The sequence below is a fragment of the Loxodonta africana genome, chromosome 3 (assembly GCF_030014295.1).
Source record: "Loxodonta africana isolate mLoxAfr1 chromosome 3, mLoxAfr1.hap2, whole genome shotgun sequence".
Taxonomy (NCBI): domain Eukaryota; kingdom Metazoa; phylum Chordata; class Mammalia; order Proboscidea; family Elephantidae; genus Loxodonta; species Loxodonta africana.
The window spans coordinates 103,769,800-103,790,056 of record NC_087344.1 but is presented as its reverse complement, the minus strand read 5'-3'; the positions used below and the strand labels follow the sequence as shown (position 1 = coordinate 103,790,056).

At 38.0% G+C, this 20,257-nt stretch overlaps 1 protein-coding gene across 4 annotated transcripts in view; it reads left to right on the top strand.

Annotated features, from left to right (window-relative positions):
• The window catches only part of ITGB3BP (integrin subunit beta 3 binding protein), an 89,933-nt gene that overhangs the window by 32,658 nt on the left and 37,018 nt on the right, over window positions 1-20,257 (top strand). For all 4 annotated transcript variants that reach the window (XM_064282091.1, XM_064282089.1, XM_023549514.2 and 1 more), the window contains exon 3: window positions 19,269-19,404. In XM_064282091.1, the coding sequence (XP_064138161.1) occupies window positions 19,269-19,404 (136 nt within the window). The remainder of the gene's footprint in view (window positions 1-19,268; window positions 19,405-20,257) is intronic.

Genomic DNA, 20,257 nt, shown 5'->3' with positions numbered 1-20,257 from the left:
ATAAATTGGTGAGAAAGTAAATTAAAACAAATAGCTAGTCAGTAAATGAGCTCCTATGAAATCCTGTATGATAATGCCTTTTCAAGAAATGAGTTTTAGATAGAATTTCTCTTTGGAAGACACACTGGTATTTAACAAAACAGAAATTTACCATTTAAAAAAATTTCCTAGATGCTTTTTTAAAAAATTTAAATGAAGGTGGCAGAATACTGCAATGACACTAAAAAAATCATTAGCGCTGTAATTAGCAATTTAGAGTACCATTATCCAACTTGTTCTGTATAGAATGCAGCTGTGACTGTAATTCTGCATCTGTTTCTTTGGTCAAAATGGTATTTTGGTAGGTGAGTAGTCCAGCATGAAATGTATTACGGTTCTTTCCTGCCCCAAGCTGTTCTTTGGGAGATGGTGACATTATTTGAACAAAAAAGAATGACTACTTCAGAACTTATCCTCTTCATGAAGTAAAATTATTGTCATGGCAGGCTTTCTATCTGTTTTTTATTGAGATGAGGATGTGTTGAGGTATCCAATACCACAGCTAATAATCCTGTATTAGAAAAATACTTTTGTTTGGCCCAGTTCTGTACCTTTAAACCAGTTGACTTAGCTTCTTACCACATGACCACCAACTGCTAAAAGCAAGTTTCTAGCATACTAGCCAGGGCCTTTCTTGAACATTTCTATTTCCTGACCTATTCCTAATATTGTCAGCTTTTGTACCCTTGCCTCATCATTTGTCTACAACTTTATATTCAGACAACTTCTGTTTTATTCCAGTGCTAAATCTGTGTTTCTCTCCTTGACTACATTTATGCTTTCAGCCACTTTAGTAATAGCTTAGACTTAAAGTAGCCTGGCTCCGAAGAATCTACCACATGGCCATTAATCCCATTGAAGCTGCTTTAGCCCATACAAAAGGAAATCAGGTTTTCAAGACATACTTGTTTATTTATAGGAATGCTTAACTGCAAAGCTACAAAGGAACTAGTAGTAATCAGTCATTTCGACTTACTAATAGAATGCTGGAAACCCTGGTGGCATAGTGGTTAAGTGCTATGGCTGCTAACCAAAAGGTTGGCAGTTTGAATCCACCAGGCACTCCTTGGAAACTCTAAGCGGCCGTTCTGCTCTGTCCTATAGGGTCGCCATGAGTCGGAATTGACTCAATGGTAACTGGTTTGGGTTTTTTAATCGAATGCTGAAGGAAGAAGACTCTGGTGTCCAAGAAAGAAGATGGCCCTTATATGCAAACTGCTTGAACTAGAGCCTGTTCATCCTAAACCACTGTTATTTTCTCTTCCAGAGATGTTTTGAACTTCTGACTCCCAGTATTCCAAATGCAGCTACATTCATAGAGATTAATGCTCCATGATGTTAGGGCAAGGCTGCAAAAGTGGTTTGTTTTTTTTTTCCCCTGATGGGGAAAGTAGAGATACGGATCATCTCCTATGTCCCACTTACAGAGTATATACTGCCAGTACCACTGTTTCTTGAACCTTCCAAATTGTTGGGGAGACAGTAAGGAATGAAGGGGTTTTCATTTATTATTTCCTACAAAATTGGAGCTCCACAAGTTGTTGCCCTCTAAGCATAGTTTCTATATGGATTTTCAAGAACTGAGATGAATTATTTATTCCCAACTGCTAATGATGGTAGCCCAAGTGAATTTATAGATACAAATGGCTACCTGGCCGTATACCTAGCCAGTTTAACCCTGTTTCTTCCAGACCACCTGAGAGAGGGACTAGAAGAAGCAGATAGTACAAATGGGAAGAGAAGGAGCATACTTCCTACTAAGGCCAGCTTAGTAGGCATGCTGCCAGAAGGTATAATGGTGCATGTGTTTCTAATTTGTGTATAAATTCTTAGTCCAGATTACTCCATTACTATTGATAGGACACATAAATCAGATTATTCCCATGGTCTAACCTTGTCTTATCTTAGAGACAGAGGGCTTCTGGGACTTTGGACACCAGGGCATTAGGAACTTTTATAGCACACACCCTGCAGGCCTACTTACTGACCTGACTCAAATTTACTTCTTCCTTCCCTCCCTCCCGCCTTCCTGTTGTTGTTGTTAGGTGCTGTTGAATAAATATCAATTCATAGCAACCCCATGTGACAGTTGGACTGCCCCATAGGGTTTTCTAGGCTATAATCTTTATGAGAGCAGATTGCCACGTCTTTTTTTCCGCAGAGGCACCAGGTGAGTTTGAACCACCAACCTTCTGGTTAGCAGCCAAGCACTTAACCATTGCACCACCAGGGCTCCTTCCCTCTTTCTTACCATTCTGTTATTCCTTCCCTTCCCTCATTTGCTAGCCTCTCCTTCCTTTCCTTTCTTCCCTCCTTCCTTCCTCTCTCCCTCCTTTCTTACCTCCCTTCCTTCCTTTTGTAGCAATGAAATTTTCAAACGTACATAAAAGAAGATAGAATAGATAATGAGCTCTTATATATGCATCACCCATCTTCAGCAGTTTTTAACAGTTTGCTAATTTTTCTTTATCTATCTACACACATACATATATATACATATACACAAACACAATATATGTATGTATGTGGTGTATTTTTTTCTCCTGGAATATTTTATAGCAAGTCCCAGACATATATCACCTTATCAGTATATACTTCTAAGTGCACCTCTAACAGATAATGACTTCTTTTTTCAAAACCACAGTGCTATAATCATACCTAACAAAATGAATAGTAATTCCTTAAGGTTATCTTTTACCCAGTTAAAATTCACATTTCCATGGTTATTTCAAAATGTCTTTATAGTTAGCTTAATTAAAATCAGGATCCAAACAAGATTTTCACATTGCATTGGTTCTTATATCTTTTTAGATCTGTAGGTACCCACTGTCTCCCTGTCTCACTCTTTTTCTTGTATTTTATTTGTTGAAAAAAGTGGGACATTTGTTCTATAAGCATATTCTGTGTTCTGAATATTTGGTTGATTATTTTCTTGTAACGTTGTTTAAATTATTCCACTATTCATATTTTCTATAAACTGGTAGGTAGAGCTACAGGCTTAATTATATTATGGTGTAACATTTTTGGCAAGAATGCTTCATAGGTGTACTTCCTATTGTGTCACCTGAAGAAGCACAAAATAGTCTCATTACTAATCCTTAGGTTCAGGTGTCAGCCTGATCCATCCATTATAAAATTCCTTGTCCATTTTTCACCTAACAGATATTAGTGTCCACTGGTGATCATTTCCTAGATCTGTTATTTCAGTACAGACCTCCACAATTTTAGCAGTAGTTGATCTGCACTTCTGTATATTCTCTATATTCTTCCCCTTTGACCACTTCTCACTCCCAGTACAAAGTACCCCACCAAGTCTGGAGACACAGGTAGATTCCAGGCCCTTGGTGAACTTCTTAAAGGTAAACTCCACTGCCTCACCCTTCTTCAGGCTCTGGAAGCTCTCATGTGCAGCTTTTTTTGATGTACAAAGACATCCATCACAACTTCAATGTGGGCTATTGTAAATAGGAAGTTGTACTCAATTTGTACCATTTTGCATTCCCACCAGCAGTGTGTAAGAGTTCCAGTCTTCTTCCTGCAGCCTCTCCCATACTTGTTATTGTCTTTTTTTTTTGTTTGTTTGATTCGTAATGTTTGGGGTGAGATGGTATCTCACTGTAGTTTTCATTTGCATTTCTCTAATGACTGGTGATCATGAGCATTTCCTCATGTGTCTGTTAGCTGTCTGAATATCTTCTTTGAAGTGTCTGTATTCTTTGCCCATTTACTAATTGGATTATTTGTCTTTTTTGTTGTGGAAGTGTTGGATTTTCCTACAGATTTTAGAGATTAGACCTTTGTTGGATATGTCATAGCCAAAATTTTTTTACGTGTCTGTGTTGTTTGTTGTTAGGTACTGTCGAGTCAATTCCAACTCATAACAACCCCACATACAATAGAACAAAACACTCCCCAGTCCATCCTCATAGTTCTTGTTATGCTTGAGCCCGTTGTTGCAGTGACCGTGTCAATCCATCTTGTCGAGTGTCTTCCTCTTTTTCACTGACCCTCTACTTTACCAGGCATGATGCCCTTCTCCAGGGAATGATCCCTGCTGATAACATGTCCAAAGTATGAGATGTAGTCTCACCATCCTTGCTTCTAAGAAGCATCTAGTTGTACTTCTTTCTAGACAGATTATTTTCATTCTTTTGGCAGTCCATGGTATATTCAATATTCTTCGCCATCACCACAATTCAAAGGCATCAATTCTTCAGTCTTCCTTATTCATGTGCATATGATGCAATTGAAAATACCATGGCTTGGGTCAGGCGCACCTTAGTCTTCAAGGTGATGTCTTTGCTTTCCAACACATTAAAGAGGTCTTTTGCAGCAGATTTGCCTAATGCAATGTGTCTTTTGAATTCTTCACTGCTGCCTCCATGGGTGTTGATTGTGGATCCAAATAAAATGAAATCCTTGACAACTTCAAACTTTTCTCCATTTATCATGATGTTGCTTATTGGTTCTCTTGTGAGGATTTTTGTTTTCTTTATGCTGAGGTGTAATCCACATTGAAGCCTGTGGTTTTTGATCTTTATCAGTGTTCCAAGTCCTCTTCACTTTCAGCAAGCAAGGTTGTGTCATCTGCATGATGCAGCCTGTTAATGAGTCTTCTGTCCTGATGCCCTGTTCTTTCTTCTTCATAATCTTGGATTATTTGCTCAGCATACCAATTGAATAGGCATGGTGAAAGGATACAACCCAGACACACACATTTCCTGACTTTAAACCACGCAGCGTACCCTTGTTCCATTCAAACAACTGCTTATTGACCCATGTACAGGTCTTCATGAGCAAAATTAAGTGTTTTGAAATTCCCATTCTTCGTAATGTTATCCATAATTTGCTATGATCTCCACAGTCAGATGCCTTTGCATAGTCAATGAAACACAGGTATTCTCTACTTTCAGCCAGGATCCATTTGACATCAGCACTGATATCCGTTTTTCCATGACCTCTTCTGAATCCAGCTTGAATTTCTGGTAGTTCTCTGTCGATGTACTACTGCAGCCACTTTTGATTGATCTTCAGCAAAATTTTGTTTGTATGTGATATTAATGACATTGTTCCATAATTTCTGTGTTCAGTTGGATTACCAACTGAATCCATGTCTGTAGGTTCTCTTTTGGTGAATTCTTTTGATGAGTGTAAGTGTTTAATTTTTAGAAGATAACAGTTATCTAGCTTATCTTCTGGTATTTGTGTATTGTTAGTTACGGTTTTTATCCTATTTATGCCATATATTAAGGCCCCTAGTGTTGACCCTATTTTTTCTTCCATAATAATCTTTATAGTTTTTGGTTTTGTATTTTGGTCTTTGATCTATTTTGAATTAGTTTTTGTGTATGGTGTGAGGTATGGGCCCTATTTCATTTTTTTTGCAGATGGACATCCAGTTTTGCCAGTACCATTTGTTGATAAGACTGTCTTTTTCCCTTTCAATGTACTTTAGGCCTTTGTCAAAGATCAGGTGTCTGTAGGTAGATGGATTTACATCTAGGTTCTCGATTCTGTTCCATTGGTCACAGTGTCTGTCATTGTATCAGTACCAGGCTGTTTTGGCTACCGTAGCTGTATAGTAGGTTCTGAGGTCAGGTAGTGCGAGGCCTCCTACTTTGTTCTTCTTTGATAATGCTTTACTTACCCAGGGCCTCATTCCTTTCCATATAAAGTTAACGATTAGTTTTTCCATCTCAGTGAAGAATGTTAGCATTTGGATTCAGATTTCATTGTATTTGTAGATTGCTTTGGGTAGAATTGACGTTTTCACAATGTTAAATCTGCCTATCCATGAGCATGGTATGTTTTTCCATTCATGCAGGGTCTCTTTTGCTTTCTTGCAGTAGTGTTTTGTAGTTTTCTTTGTATTGGTCTTTTACATCCCTGGTTAGATTTATTCCTAAGTATTTTAAGTTTTTAGGGGCTATTACAAATGGGGAGCCCTGGTGGCATAGTAGTTAGGAGCTTGACTGCTAAGTAAAAGATTGGCAGTTTGAATCCACCAGGTGCTCCTTGGAAACGTTATGGGACAGTTCTACTCTGTCCTCTAGGGTTGCTGAGTTGGAGTCGACTCGATGGCAACGGGTTCTTTATTAGTGTACAGCAATACAACAGATCTTCTCATGTTTATCTTGTATCCCGCTACTCTGCTGGATCTGTTAATTCTAGTATTTTTCTTGTGGAATCTTTAGAGTTCTCTATGTGTATTATCATATCATCCACAAATAGGGATAGTTTTACTTCTTCCTTATCAACTTGGATGCCCTTTATTTCTTTTTCTTGCCTTATTGTTCCAACTAGGACTTCTAGCACAATGTTAAATAGGAATGGTGATAAAGGGCATCCTTTGTCTTGTTCCCGTTCTCAGGGAGAATGTTTTCAGCCTCTCTCTTTTGAGTATGATGTTGGATGTTGATTTTGTATAGATGCCCTTTATTATGTTGAGGAATTTTCCTTCTCTTCCTGTTTTACTGAAGGTTTTTTATCAGGAATGGGTGTTGAACTTTATCATATGCCTCTTCTGTGTCAATTGAGATGATCAGGTGATTCTTTTGTTTTATTTATTGGTGGATTATGTTGATTGATTTTCTAATGTTGAACCATTCTTGCATACCTGATATGAATCCTACTGGGTTGTGGTGTACTTTTTTTTTTTTTAATATGCTGAATTCTATTGGCTAAAATTTTATTGAGAATTTTTGCATCTATATTCACAAGAGATATAGGTCTGTAATTTTCTTTTTTTGTGGTACCTTTGCCTGGCTCTGGTGTCAAGGTTATGCTGGTTTCATGGAATAAATTCAGAAGTAGCCCTTCCTTTTCTGTGTTCTGAAATAATTTGAGTAGTGCTGATGCGAGTTCTTCTCTGAATGTTTGTTAGAATTTTCCAGTGAAGCCATCTGGGCCAGGACTTTTTGTTGTTGTTGTTGGGGTGTTTTTATTACCTTTTCAGTCCCTCTTGCTATGGGTCTATTCAGAATTTCTACCTCAGTTTGTGTTAGTATAGGTAGGTAGTGTGTTTCCAGAAATTTTTCCATTTCTTCTAGGTTTTCAAATTTGTTGGAGTACAGTTTTTCATAAAACTGTTATGATCCTTTTTATTTCAGTTGAGTCTGTTGTAATGTCCCCCATTTCATTTCTTATTTGAGTTACGAGCAGGGTATTTTTCAGTTTCCATGTTTGTTTGTTTGTTTGTTTGTTTTTTCCTCTTGCTCTTTCTGTTATTAATTTCTACTTTTATGGCATTATGATTTGAGAAGATGCTTTGTATTATCTCAGTGTTTTTGATTTTGGTGAGGGTTTTTTGTTGACCTATGATGTGGTCTGTTCTGGAGAACGTTCCGTATATGTTGGAAAAGAATGTTTACTTTGCTGCTGTTGGGTGGAGTGTTCTGTATGTGTCTATGAGGTCAAGTTGGTTGATAGTGGCCTTTAGATCTTCTGTATCTTTTTTGGGTTTCTTTCTAGATGTTCTGTCTTTTACCAAGAAAGCTGGGTTGAAATCCCTGCTATTATTTCGGAACTGTCAGTTTCTCTTTTGAGTGCTGTTAGAATTTATTTTGGAGCCCTGTCATTGGATGCATAGATATTCATTATAGTTATATCATCCTAGTGGATTGTCCCTTTAATCACTCTGTAATGCCCTCTTGTCTTTAATGGTGGATTTTGCCTTAAAGTCTATTTTTATGAGAGATTAATATTGCCAGTCCTGGTCTTTTTTGGTTGCTGTTTTCTGGATATATTTTTGCATCTTTTTTATGTCTTCGTTTTAAGGTAGGTCTCTTGTAGACAGCATATTGATGGGTCTTTTTTTTTTTTTTTAACCCATTCTGTCACTTTCTGTCTCTTTACAGGTGCATTTAAGCCATTTATGTTCAATGTGATTATCAATAGATGTGACTTTATTGCTGTTATTTTGTGGCACCTCTTTTTTTTTTTTTTTTTTGTAGTGCTGACATTTTCTTTGTTCTTACTCTCCTGTGCCGAGTTCCTTTTGTTTGTGGATTTTCTTTTAATTTCTTTCATTTTTGGAGATTTTCTGTTTATTGAGACTATGTTTTCTTCTTTATTTTGATGAGTAGGTTTGTTAACTTTCTTTGTGGTTACCTTGAAATGTATTCCTGTCTTCCTAAGTTTGAACCGTTCTTTTACTACTTGATTTCGCCTTGACCTCCTCTCCGTTTGAAAGCTCTATACCTACACCATTTATTCCCCTTTTATTGTTCTGACATTGTTGTCCTTTGCAGATTAACCTTTCTGGTTCCCTGTTGTAAATCTTTTAGTTTTGTTTTATCCTTGAGAGTTCATTACCTAGGTTGGTGTTTGAGTGATGCTGTTCGGTGTTTGATCTAGTTCTTTATCTCTTCATTTGATGGTCAAGGTTCCAGGACTGACATTTGTATCTGTTTTACTTAGTTTTTTGGGTCTTTGCTGCAGAGGGATGCCATGGTGCTTCTGCCTATAACACCGTGTTGGTTCTTCCTCCCCTGTTCCTTCAGTTTTTAAGGATAGTTTTGCCAGATATAGAATTCTTGGTTAAGTTTTTTTGTCTTGCATTTTGAATATGTCATCCCATTGGCTTCTGGCCTCCATACTTTCAGATGATAAATCAGCTGTTAATCATACTGCGTATCCTGTACACGATGACTCACTTCTCTCTTGGTGCCTTCAAAATTCTTTCTTGGTATTTGGCTTTGAACTGTTTGATTATGCTCTGTCTTGGTGTGGATCTCTTTGATTTTGTTGTTGAGCTTCTTGGATTAAAGCAGTAGATTCATGTTTTCCATCAAGTTTTGAAAGTTGTTGGCTGTTATTTCTTCTTATATTCTTTCTGCTCCTTTCCCCCTCTCCTCTTGTCTCCTTTTCTTTGGGGACTCCCATCATTCAGATATTAGTACGCTTGATGGTTTCCCACAGATCTCTAAGGTTTTATTCATTTTTCTTCATTCTTTTTCCTTCCTGTTTTTGAGACTGAGTATCATTTCAATTGACCTGTCATAACATCCATTGATTCTTTTTTCTGCCTGCTTAAATCTGCTGTTGAATCTCTCTAGTAAATTTTTATGTCAGTGATTTTACTTTTTGACTCCAAAATTTTTGTTTGGTCTCTTTTTATATTTTATTTATTATATTCTCTAGGCATCATTCTCGTACTTTCCTGTGGTTCTTCAGACATGATTTCCTTTATCTTGTTGGACGTATTTAAATAGCTGAATTAAAGTCTTTCCCTAGAAAGTCCAATATAATTATAATTTTTTGTTGAAAGTTAGACATTTCTTAGTATAATAGAGCAGCTCTGGAAATCAGATTCTCTCTCCTCATTTATTGTTGTAGCTTCTGCTTATAGCCATTGTTTGTTTGATTTTCTGAACTAATTATATAAAGTCTGTATTCTTTGTCATGTATGGCCCCTGAAGTCTCTGTCCCATTAGCTTTGTGGTCAGCCAGTGATTGGATAGAGATTTACTTAAACATCTTTAACCAAAAAATCTTCCAATCTTTGCTGAGGGGCTCTCTAAGTCTTGAGGAAACCTTCAGCACTCAGCCAGGCAAATTACAACTCTGTCCTTAACATTCACTTCCTGCTTCCACAGAGCCTCAAGGTCAGCAGGAAGTGAGAGTTCAGGGTCTTCTCAAGTCTTTACTGAGTAAGCACGTAGTCCTGAGTATGTGTGCCTTCTAGAGTCCCAGGAATATATTGGAGATTTTCAAATCCCTTATAGACATCCCTTCCCCATTCTTTTCTGCTAAGCTCCTTAGCTGCTCTATTGTTTGTCCAAACTGCCATCTATTACCTCAGGGAACAGTAGCTAATACACCAGCCTGTAAATGTTTTCAACAAATGCTCTATGGGAAACAGTTCAGCTTGGGTCAATTCCAAGTGAAGTGAGATAAAGACAAACCTTTTGAGCTGGACCTTCAGGGAGCCACCAGACAGATCAGAAAAATAATTACAGCTCTTTGCTAATGAAATCTGCTTGGCTTCCTTGGGTACCAGGAGTGTGGGGTGTTATTTTCATGGCTACAACTGAACTGAGGTGCAGGGGATGGGACTAGAGTAAGTTAAAATGCCACAAAGTTTGCACTTACTGATAATCAAGCATTTTCCTTGAATAACCATTACCTGGGTTGCCGCAGGTTTGGTTAATTTCCAAAGTTCCAAAAATGTTGATTCTGACAGTTTTTTCCCTTTTTATTTCTTTTCTGTATAGGTGGAATATGGAGTTGCTCACTCTCCTGTTTTTATTGTTACTCATGTTCTTTCATTTTCAAAATTGTTTATCCTTTGTGTTTCCATGTAAATTTTAGAATCACATTTTCTATTAAAATGCAAACAAATACCTAGGATTTAGATTTAAATCACATTTAATCTATAAATCAGTGTAGAGAGAATTGGCATCCCAAAAATGCTAAATCTTTTGATCTCTGGAAGCTATATGAAGAGAGCTTAACACTACATTATATGTGCATTAACATGTGTATGTCTCCATTTCTTTACATTTTCTTTAGTTTCCTTTCAGCTTGATAATTTCTTTAATTTCCTTTGAGTGCGATAATTTCTGCATTCCGTTGGATCACCTTTCTTTGGAATGGGCCCAAATATGGATCTCTTCCAGTTGGCTGGCCAGTGTCATGGGTTGAATTATGTGCCCCCAAAAATATGTGTCAACTTGATTACGCTGTGATTCCCAGTATTGTGTGGTTGTCCTCCATTTTGTGATTGTAATTTTATGTTGAAGAGGATTAGGGTGGGATTGTAACACCCTTACCTAGGTCACGTTCCTGATCCAATGTAAAGGGAGTTTCCCTGGGGTGTGGCCTGTGCCACCTTTTATCTCTCAAGAGATAAAAAGGAAAGGGAAGTGAGCAGAGAGCGGGGAGCTCATACCACCAAGAAAGCAGTGCCAGGAGCAGAGCACATCCTTTGGACGTGGGGTCCCTGTACAAAGAAGCTCCTAGTCCGGGGGAAGATTGATGAGATAGCCAACAAAAGAGAAAAAGCCTTCCCCTGGAGCTGATGCCCTGAATTTGAACTTTTAGCCTACTTTATTGTGAAAAAATAAATTTCTCTTTGTTAAAGTCATCTACTTGTGGTATTTCTGTTATAGCAGCACTAGATGACTAAGACAGCCAGGTAGCTGTCTTCCAGATTTCTTGGCATAGAAAGTGAGCGCTTCCACTGTTGCATCCATTTTTGAAACAGCTCAGTTGATATTCCATCAATTCCTAGATCTTTGCTTTAAAGTGAGTGTTGACCTTTTTGTCTCATACAGGTAGTTTTTTAGTAGAGCACTGTTCTTACAGGCAGTATCCTTTATCTTGTGTACGACTCTGCTATTTAGCCAGAAGGTGGTCTCAGGGTATAGCTTTGGTCTGAGATTTAAAGAGCATGTCATGGCAATAGTTTCAGGGAGTCCTCTGGTCTCAATTGATGCAGTTAAGACTCAGTACTCTTTATCAGTCATAATTTATGTTTTGAATGCTATCCTGTTCCAGGTAGATTCAGTTTTTATCAAGTTAGGAGACAAGGTAAAAGGGAGGGAACTAACAACTTCTACTTACGCTTTTGAAATGGTGATTGATACTATTGTGATGGTAACCTTGCTTCTCACTTGTCACCCCACCTCCGCCAAGCCCTCTTGCAACATTAAGGATGGTCACTGTGGCTGCTTATGCTTAGGACTCTTCTAGGAGCTCTATGCCCAAATTGTGCAAAGACCCTAAGGTAGCTATAGTGTTTCATTTTCTAATGTAAATTTCATGATCAGTACTAATGACCTTATTAATTGGTGTAAAATTATAAAGAATTATTTCCCTTTAAGACAGGGCTAGAGCCATTTTCTTTAAATTATGTTCTTCTCAGGACAGCTATTTTCCTGAAGTTCTTTTTCTCCTCAGGAATTCTTTGAAAAGAAACAGCCAAAGACTAGCCAGAATCAGCTGAAACAGGTCCTGCTCTCCATCCTGACATTCCAGATGACCTTTAGCTCTTAACTGCTTCATGCATGGTAAATTCTCTGCCCCTGGGTGGAGAGCTGATGTTCTAATGAACAAAGATGACTAAGTTCCTCCTGGCGGGGAATCGAACCAGGGCCTTAGAAAATGCTTACTCATTCTAAGAGGCCCAGCGCCTGCGAGGCAGTCTTGGATGGCCCGCAGCCCCATCTGTCTCCTTGCTTGGCCAACCAATAAAGTTGCCTTTGTGTTACCAATCACCAATCTGACACAAAGGGTCCTTGTCTTTTCCCGAGTAAGAATACATGAGAAAGAAAAATTTTATCTTCAGCAATCTTTATTTTGCTTGAGTCAAGCAAAAGGAGTCAGTGGGGGTCTAAGCCTTTCCAAAAGACTAACTCAAAAAGGGAAGCAAGGCTAGGGCTTATATGGATTGGTAGAGACAATAGAGTAATGAATATTTAATGGGCTCTTTTCAAGGGGCTGGTACTTCTCAGAATGGCAGTGCATGCAAATTAGGTTTTGAGGGCATCTGGAATCCGAAATGGAACCTGCTGATATTCAAGGTGGAGTCCTCTCGGCAGCCCTAGGCATCACTTATGGGATATAGCCAAGCCTACTGATCTTCGGCACTAAAGCCGTCTTTAGAGGGCTAAGGAAGGTTAAACAGGGGTCACACTTTGTTCTGCCATATGCTGGAGCCTGTAAAGGGGAAAGGGACTAGGAAAACACTAAGATAGTAATTCAACCTTATCTGAAATCTTATTTCAACCTTATCTGATGTTGACAGGGTGTGGTTCCTGTTTATCCAACTTCTAAAAAAAAAAAAAAAAAAAAATTTTTTTTTTTTTTTTTTTAGATGGTAATCTTTTAACAGTTCTTTTGTTCTGCCAGCACAGTTAACCCTATCTGTCTCATTTGGTTCTCCCCAGCTTGATCTCTGTCCTTTTGGCCATGAACAGAGTTTTCAGCAACACCTTTAGATGTCATAATTCTTTTTTTCTTTTGTTTCTGCTTGTCCAGTACCTGTGTTTTAAATATTTCGGTGACAGCATAGGCTAGAATTCATAATAATAATAACAGATCCTTTACATCCCATATGTCATCCTGAAAGAACCCTTAGTTAGTACTTTCTAGACTGTTCATAATAGGTAAAAATCAATAAAATGCAGGCACCGTTTTGGTAGACTGTGCTTTAAACAAGGTGAAGAAGCAAGCTACAATTTGTGAGAGATATCGGAGGAGAATGTCATATCTATTTCAAATTATGAAGAGAACATTGATTTTTTTTTTTTAAGGCAGAAAAATCAATGCCCAAATTTCAGTTTTGCTAATGTACAATGTTTGACCTCCTTTACAAAAAGTACAGTGGCATTTCAGTGATCATAGACAGAATCTTAGGGCATGGCATTTTTCTGTTTAGTAGTGGTGTTAAATATCTCTAAGGAGTCAGTAAATATTACAAGCAGTTGTAACTTATTACAGAAGTAACCAGCCAACCAGTTGCCATCAAGTCAATTCCAGTTCATGGCAACCCCATGTGTGTCAGGGTAGAAGTAAGCTCCATAGGGTTTTTCATGACTGATTATTTAGAAGTAGATCACCAAGTAGTTGTGACTTATTTTCTGATTTCTGTTTCCTTATACGTTTTGTTTGCATCCCGAGTCCCTCTCTAACTCCTAGGCAAATCTGTTCATCTCACTTTTTTCTCCCTCTCTTTTTCTAAAGGGCCTGGTAAGTGGCACTCATCTTTGTTGAGTGCTCAATTTCTCAATTAGTAGCTCAGTCTTTTCTCAAATCCCAGTCTTCTAAACTCTTTCTATTGTGGGAGTCTAATAAGTGGGTTAGGTCCTTCAAAGTTTGGGAGATGGAAGATTGGAAATTCCTAGATGGCTTTAAAACTAATTTAGAATCATTTCTGGCATCTTCAGGGATTAAAGTTAAAGGACCATGGTAAAACTTTAAGAGGAAAGAAAATTTAGGAAAGTAAGATTATGCCTTTGTGTATACAGCTAGGCAAATATATAAAAATGTGTGTATACTAACGAGATCACTCAAGATGGGACTGGCCATGCCCGAAAGACCATGTAATTAGAGGTTTGAAACTTTGAGCCATATGATATCAGCCTGACTTCTAGGGAGTAGAGGAGTGCTGGACATTTGACCAGTGAATCATAACCAGTGGTTCAGTCAGTCATGTTTGTGTAATGAAGCCTCAGTGAGTTTTGGGGGAGTTCATGTGATTGATAATACTCTGCATTCATCAAGGTACTAGGAGGGTGATGCATCTCCAGGGACACAGAACCTTTGCATTTGGGACCTTCCTAGACCTTACCCTTTGCATCTCTCCCTTTGGCTGGTTCTAATTTGTATCCTTTTGCTATAATAAAACTAATAAGAAGTATAGGGCTTTCTTGAGTCCTGTGAATTGTTCTAGCAATTATTGAACCTAAGGGAGTAGTGGGAATCCCTGAATTTGGAGGCAGCTGGTCAGAAGTGAGCATGGCATAGGCACCCCCAAGCTTGCAGCTGGTGTCCTGAGGAGGTAGTTAGAATTTTTTGCTAGCTTGTCAGAAGTGAAGGTGGCCTGGGGACCTCTGAACTTGCTGTTGGTGTCTGAAGTGATGGCAGTAGAGGACTGTGCCCCTAGCCTAACTCCAGGCAGTTCAGACTCACTCAGAGGCGCCTTGAAAGAAAGCCCTGGTGATCTGCTTCAGAAAGGTCACAGCCATGAAAACCCTATGGAGGGCAGTTCTGCTCTGAAATACAGCAGTCACCGTGAATCATATTGACTCCATGGTACCTGGTTTGGTTTTGGGGTTTTTTCCCCCCAGGTAGCTTGTTTCTGAGGTCATTTATATAGGCAAAGGTATATTTTAATTTTCCCATATATGTATAATAGCTATAGACAGACATTTTTCTTTTGAAGTAATACCAAAAACCAAAAAAAGAAGAAAAAGAGAAGCCTCAGGATATTTAAGGTGAGGCAAATAAAATACACACACACACACACACAGGGTTTTTGGTTGTTTTTTTTTTTTTTTTAAGGAAAGCTAGAAAATTGTTTTCAAGGAGAAATGTATGATCTGCAGTTGCAGTGTTTAGACATTTGGCAATTGGATAAAATAATTTTTTCGTGAAAATAGCAAAACAGATCGACATAAATGTACATTAGGGTAGTGACTTTCATGTACATACACAGTGAGAGTTCTAAGCAATAAATTCTTGGAAAAGTAGGGTAGGGATTGGATAAATGTCATGGTTTATGACCGAATACATATAAACAGGTGAAAACTCAAGATGGAGAGGTAATAGTAACCACCTGATAAAGAGACTTAAAACCCTTTCACCCTACAAAAAAGACATTGCTTTAGAGCTATAACTTGGTATTATAGTTTGATTTTTTAATAATATATTGGTTATATTTATGGCTACTATGGACACATAAAATAAAGAGTGAATGTCTTTTGTTCCCCAATACAAAGAAGTATTTATCATTTAAAATCTTACCTGTAAAAGATTTTACTTATATGTTTTTGATGCTATAGTTTCTGAAACTAATACCAAAATTATTGAAAAAGGTGACAAAGTCACTATTTCTTTCATGAGTGTCTTAAAAATAAAGGATGGTTGACCATGCAAAATTATGTAGCTATTTCAAGTTTACTTCCAGGCTAAAAAGGAGTCCCGGTCGCACAATGGTTAAGTACTCAGCTGCTAACTGAAGGGTTCACAGTTCAAACCCACCTAGCAGCTCCATAGGAGAAAGACCTGGCTATCTGATCCCATAAAGATTACAGCCTAGAAAACCCTATGGGGCAGTTCTGCTCGATCACATGTGGTCACTATGAGTCAAAAATCTACTTGACAGCACCTAACACCTAAGCTAAAGCAATATATCATGAGCCTCCAGACCTTTCCTTAATCACCCAGATCCAACCTATGCTCTCTGTTCTACCTCTAGATTTCATCTGTCACCCCCTCCCTTACAAGCATCCTCTCTCTATAACAGATAACCGTAGCCTGCTTTGATTTTTCTCTCTGCTTTGAATTTCTGTTACATGTGGAGTTCCTTAAGACCTCCTCTCTCCTATTTAACTTTTAAGCTCCCTGAGACTAGGACATTTTGTTATATTTCTTCATGCATGGTAGTTAACAAATGCTGGGTGACCAATAAGCATGGAAAATAAGTTTTGGAGGAATTCAGAAGAGAGAGCAATGAACAGTGTGATAACAGTCGTTTGGAGTCAGCACATCAAGAAGGAGGCCTAACCTAAAGAAAGACCAGGTCTCTGGGAAGATAAGGAGTGCGTTCCACTGCATCACAACATGAGCTGAGGCACAAATATGCATAGCCTGGTGACTTAGACACTAGGTGCCAGTTAATATTGGATGAATAAACTAATGAACAAATGAATATATTCTGAACAGAGTGACTTTGCCAAGTTTACTGTACTGTTCCTTTTAAGTCATTCATTCATCAAACATTTCTTAGTTCTGGTTACAAAGATGGAGAACTTATATTTATTTTAAGGTATTCAGAATCTAGTGAGGCAGACAGAAATGTATAAAATTATTGAAATATGTTAACTGCAATAAAAGTTATACGTAAGGTTTACAGGAGCAAGGAGAAGGAAGCTGCAGAGAAGATTTTTATAGGATAGGCCAAGTTCTCAAAGGCCTTATTAAATACCAGGCTCAGTTATTTGTACATTATTTTGGTTGTCATTTAAGATAAGCTATTGTGTATCATTAAGGTAAGCTGTTGGCGACATTCAACCATTTCAGGAAGCAGCATATGATCAAGAACCTATGCTTCTGAAGGAAGAGGTCCAAGCTGCGCTGAAAGCATTGGTGAAAAACAAGGCTCCAGGAGTTGACGGAATACCAACTAAAACGTTTCAACAAGCGGATGCAGCACTGGAAGTGCTCACTTGTCTATGCCAAAAAGTTTGGAAGACAGGTACCTGGCCAGCTGACTGGAAGAGGTCCGTATTTTTGCCTATTCCCAAGAAAGGCGATCCAACCGAATGCGGAAATTACTGAACAAAATCATTAATATCACACGCAAGCGAAGTTTTGCTGAAGATCACTCAAAAGCAGATGCAGCAGTATATCGACAGGCAACTGCCAGAAATTCAGAAGAAGATGTGGAACCAGGGATATCATTGCTGATGTGAGATGGATCCTGGCTGAAAGCAGAGAATACCAGAAGGATGTTTACCTGTGTTTTATTGACTGTGCAAAGGCATTCGACTGTGTGGATCTTAAAAAATTATGGATAACATTGTGAAGAATGGGAATCCCAGAACACTTCATTGTGCTCAAAAGGAAGCTGTACATAGACCAAGAGGCAGTTAACACAGAACAAGGGGGTACTGCGTGGTTTAAAGTCAGGAAAGATGTGTGCCAGGGTTGTATCCTTTCACCATACTTAGTCTGTATGCTAAGCAGATAATCTAAGAAGCTGGACTATATGAAGAAGAATGGGACATCAGGATTGGAGGAAGACTTAATAACAACCTGCGATATGCAGATGAAACAACCTTGCTTGCTGAAAGTGAAGAGGACTTGAAGCATTTACTGATGAAGATCAAAGACTGCAGCCTTCGGTATGGATTACAACTCAACATAAAGAAAATAAAAATCCTCACAAGTGGACCAAAAAGCAGCATCATGGTAAATGGAGAAAAGATTGAAGTTGTCAAGCATTTCATTTTACTTGGATCCACAATCAACACCCATGGAAGCAGCTGTCAAGAAATGAAACTATGCATTGTAATGGTCAAGTCTGCTGCAAAAGACCTCTTTGAAGTGTTGAAAAGCAAAAGTCACCTTGAAGACTAAGGTGTGCCTGACCCAAGCCATGGTGTTTTCATTCACCTCATAAGCATGTGAAAGGTGAACAGTGGATAAGGAAGACTGAAGAATTGATGCCTTTGAATTATGGTGTTGGAGAAGAATACTGAATAAGCCATGGACTACCAGAAGAACAGACAAACCTGTCTTGGAAGAAGTACAGCCAGAATGCTCATTAGAAGCAAGGATGGTAAGACTTGGTCTCACATACTTTGGACATGTTATTGGGAGGGACCAGTCCCTGGAGAAAGACATCGTGCTTGGTAGAGTAGAGGGTCAGCAAAAACAAGGAAGACCCTCAATGAGATGGATTGACACAGCGGCTGCAACAATGGGCACAGGCATAAAAACAATTGTAAGGATGGCGCAGGACTGGGCGGTATTTCGTTCTGTTGTAAACAGGGTCTCTATGAGTCAGTACCTACTGAACGGCTCCTGTCATGGATTGAATTGTGTCCCCCCAAAATGTGTGTCAACTTGGTTAGGTCGTGATTCCCAGTATTGTGTGGTCGTCCTCCATTTTGTGATTGATGTGATTTTCCCATATGTTATAAATTCTAATCTCTGCCTGTGGTTGATGGGGCAAGATTAGATTATATTAAAGAGGACTACAGTGGGATGTAACACCCTTACCCAGGTCATATCCGTGATCCAATGTAAAGGGAGTTTCCCTGGGGTGTGGCCTGCACCACCTTATATCTCTAAAGATATAAAAGGAAAGGGAAGCAAGCAGAGAGGGGGGAACCTCATACCACCAAGAAAGCAGTGGCAGGAGTAAAGCGCATCCCTTGGACCCAGGGTTCCTGCTCAGAGAAGCTTCTCGACCGGGGAAGATTAATGACAAGAACCTTCCTCCAGAACCCACAGAGAGAGACTTCCCCTGGAGCTGATGCCTTGAATTTGGACTTGTAGCCTACTAGACTGTAAGAAAATAAATTTCTTTCTTAAAGCTATCCACTTGTAGTATTTCTTGTGGTATCCACTTCTGGTGTTTCTAACAACAGCAACAACATTGTGTCACGGTGACTTCGAAAGGCTTATGATAGCACTGATCCTAGAATTTCCTTGTGGGTCGTAGTTAATAGGCCCCCCTGAGAGTTCCCTGGCCCAGCCTCATAATGATACTTCAAATTCAGTTGAAAGCAAGAGTCAGGATGTGGTTGGACAATATCTTTTTTAGTGTTAAAATTTTGTAACTATCAAATTGAGATGCTTTAATTGTCGTGGAGATCTGAACTATCTACATAGTTTGATATTGTTAGCTTTGAAGGTTATATTTGAATATATTTGAAACCTGAAAAGAAAGAACAAGGAAAATAAAATTGGTTTAGATTTTGCTGAGTTCTCAAAAGTGTTTTTAAAGATCTATAACTAAACAGGTATTTCTGTTCAAAATTTTTGTCTATTTCCAGTCATTAGGTCTTTCAAAAATCCAGAGGAAGAAAAATGTTGCAACTTATTCACCAATAACGGGAACTTGTCAGATGAGCCCATGTGTTTCTCCCATAAGCTCTAAAGAACAGGAGCGCAGAAATGGACCATCAAATGGTTAGTTAAACATTCTTTTCCACTTATTTTAAGATTTTTCTAGTTATCGGTTAAATCAAGATTTTGATTTAATAATATAGAGATGTTGCTACAGCTGATTTTTTCTTCCCAAAGAATTCAACATAGAAAAAGCTAGAAAGCTGGTAATATTTTAGGTGTAAATGTAAAGTTTTTAGGCACTTATTTTAAAAATGCTACTGCAGACTTTGTTCCTTTGCAATCCTGTCTATTAAATAGAAATTATAGCCTGACTGCCTTCAGCTACTATCAATTATAATGGTTACAGATATGCCTCTTAACAAGCTATCCATCATGTGCATAAATTAAAGAGCACATAATTCAGGTACTGCTGCACTACAGTTTAAGAGTGATAGTTCTAAATGTTATTTTTAGCCATGTTGTCCATTTTAGTTTTATCCACATTTACTGTATCTTTATATAACTTGCTTTATTTATTATATTTCATTCCCTTCTTTATTATATACTATTATGAATGTGTTGATAAAAGGTTTTTGGAATTTTCCATTAGAGGAAAGACTAATTTAATATAAAAGTCTTTATTTTAAAGTATTGTTAGTTTAATTTTGACCATACATATTTGTTGTTCTCTGGTAGTTTATTGCCAAAATACCTATTTTTAAAAATACCATAATCTAGATCTTATAGATTTGATTAATATTTGAAAAGGTCATAAATCAGTGATATGAGTTTTTATCATACAGAATTTTGAGTATGCACAAATTCAATAAAATGTAATTTAAATATGCTGTGATTAGGCTAATTCATATTTTATTTTTTAACACTTATTGAGTGCTAAAGATATACAATAAACCACAGAGAAACAGAGAAGTCT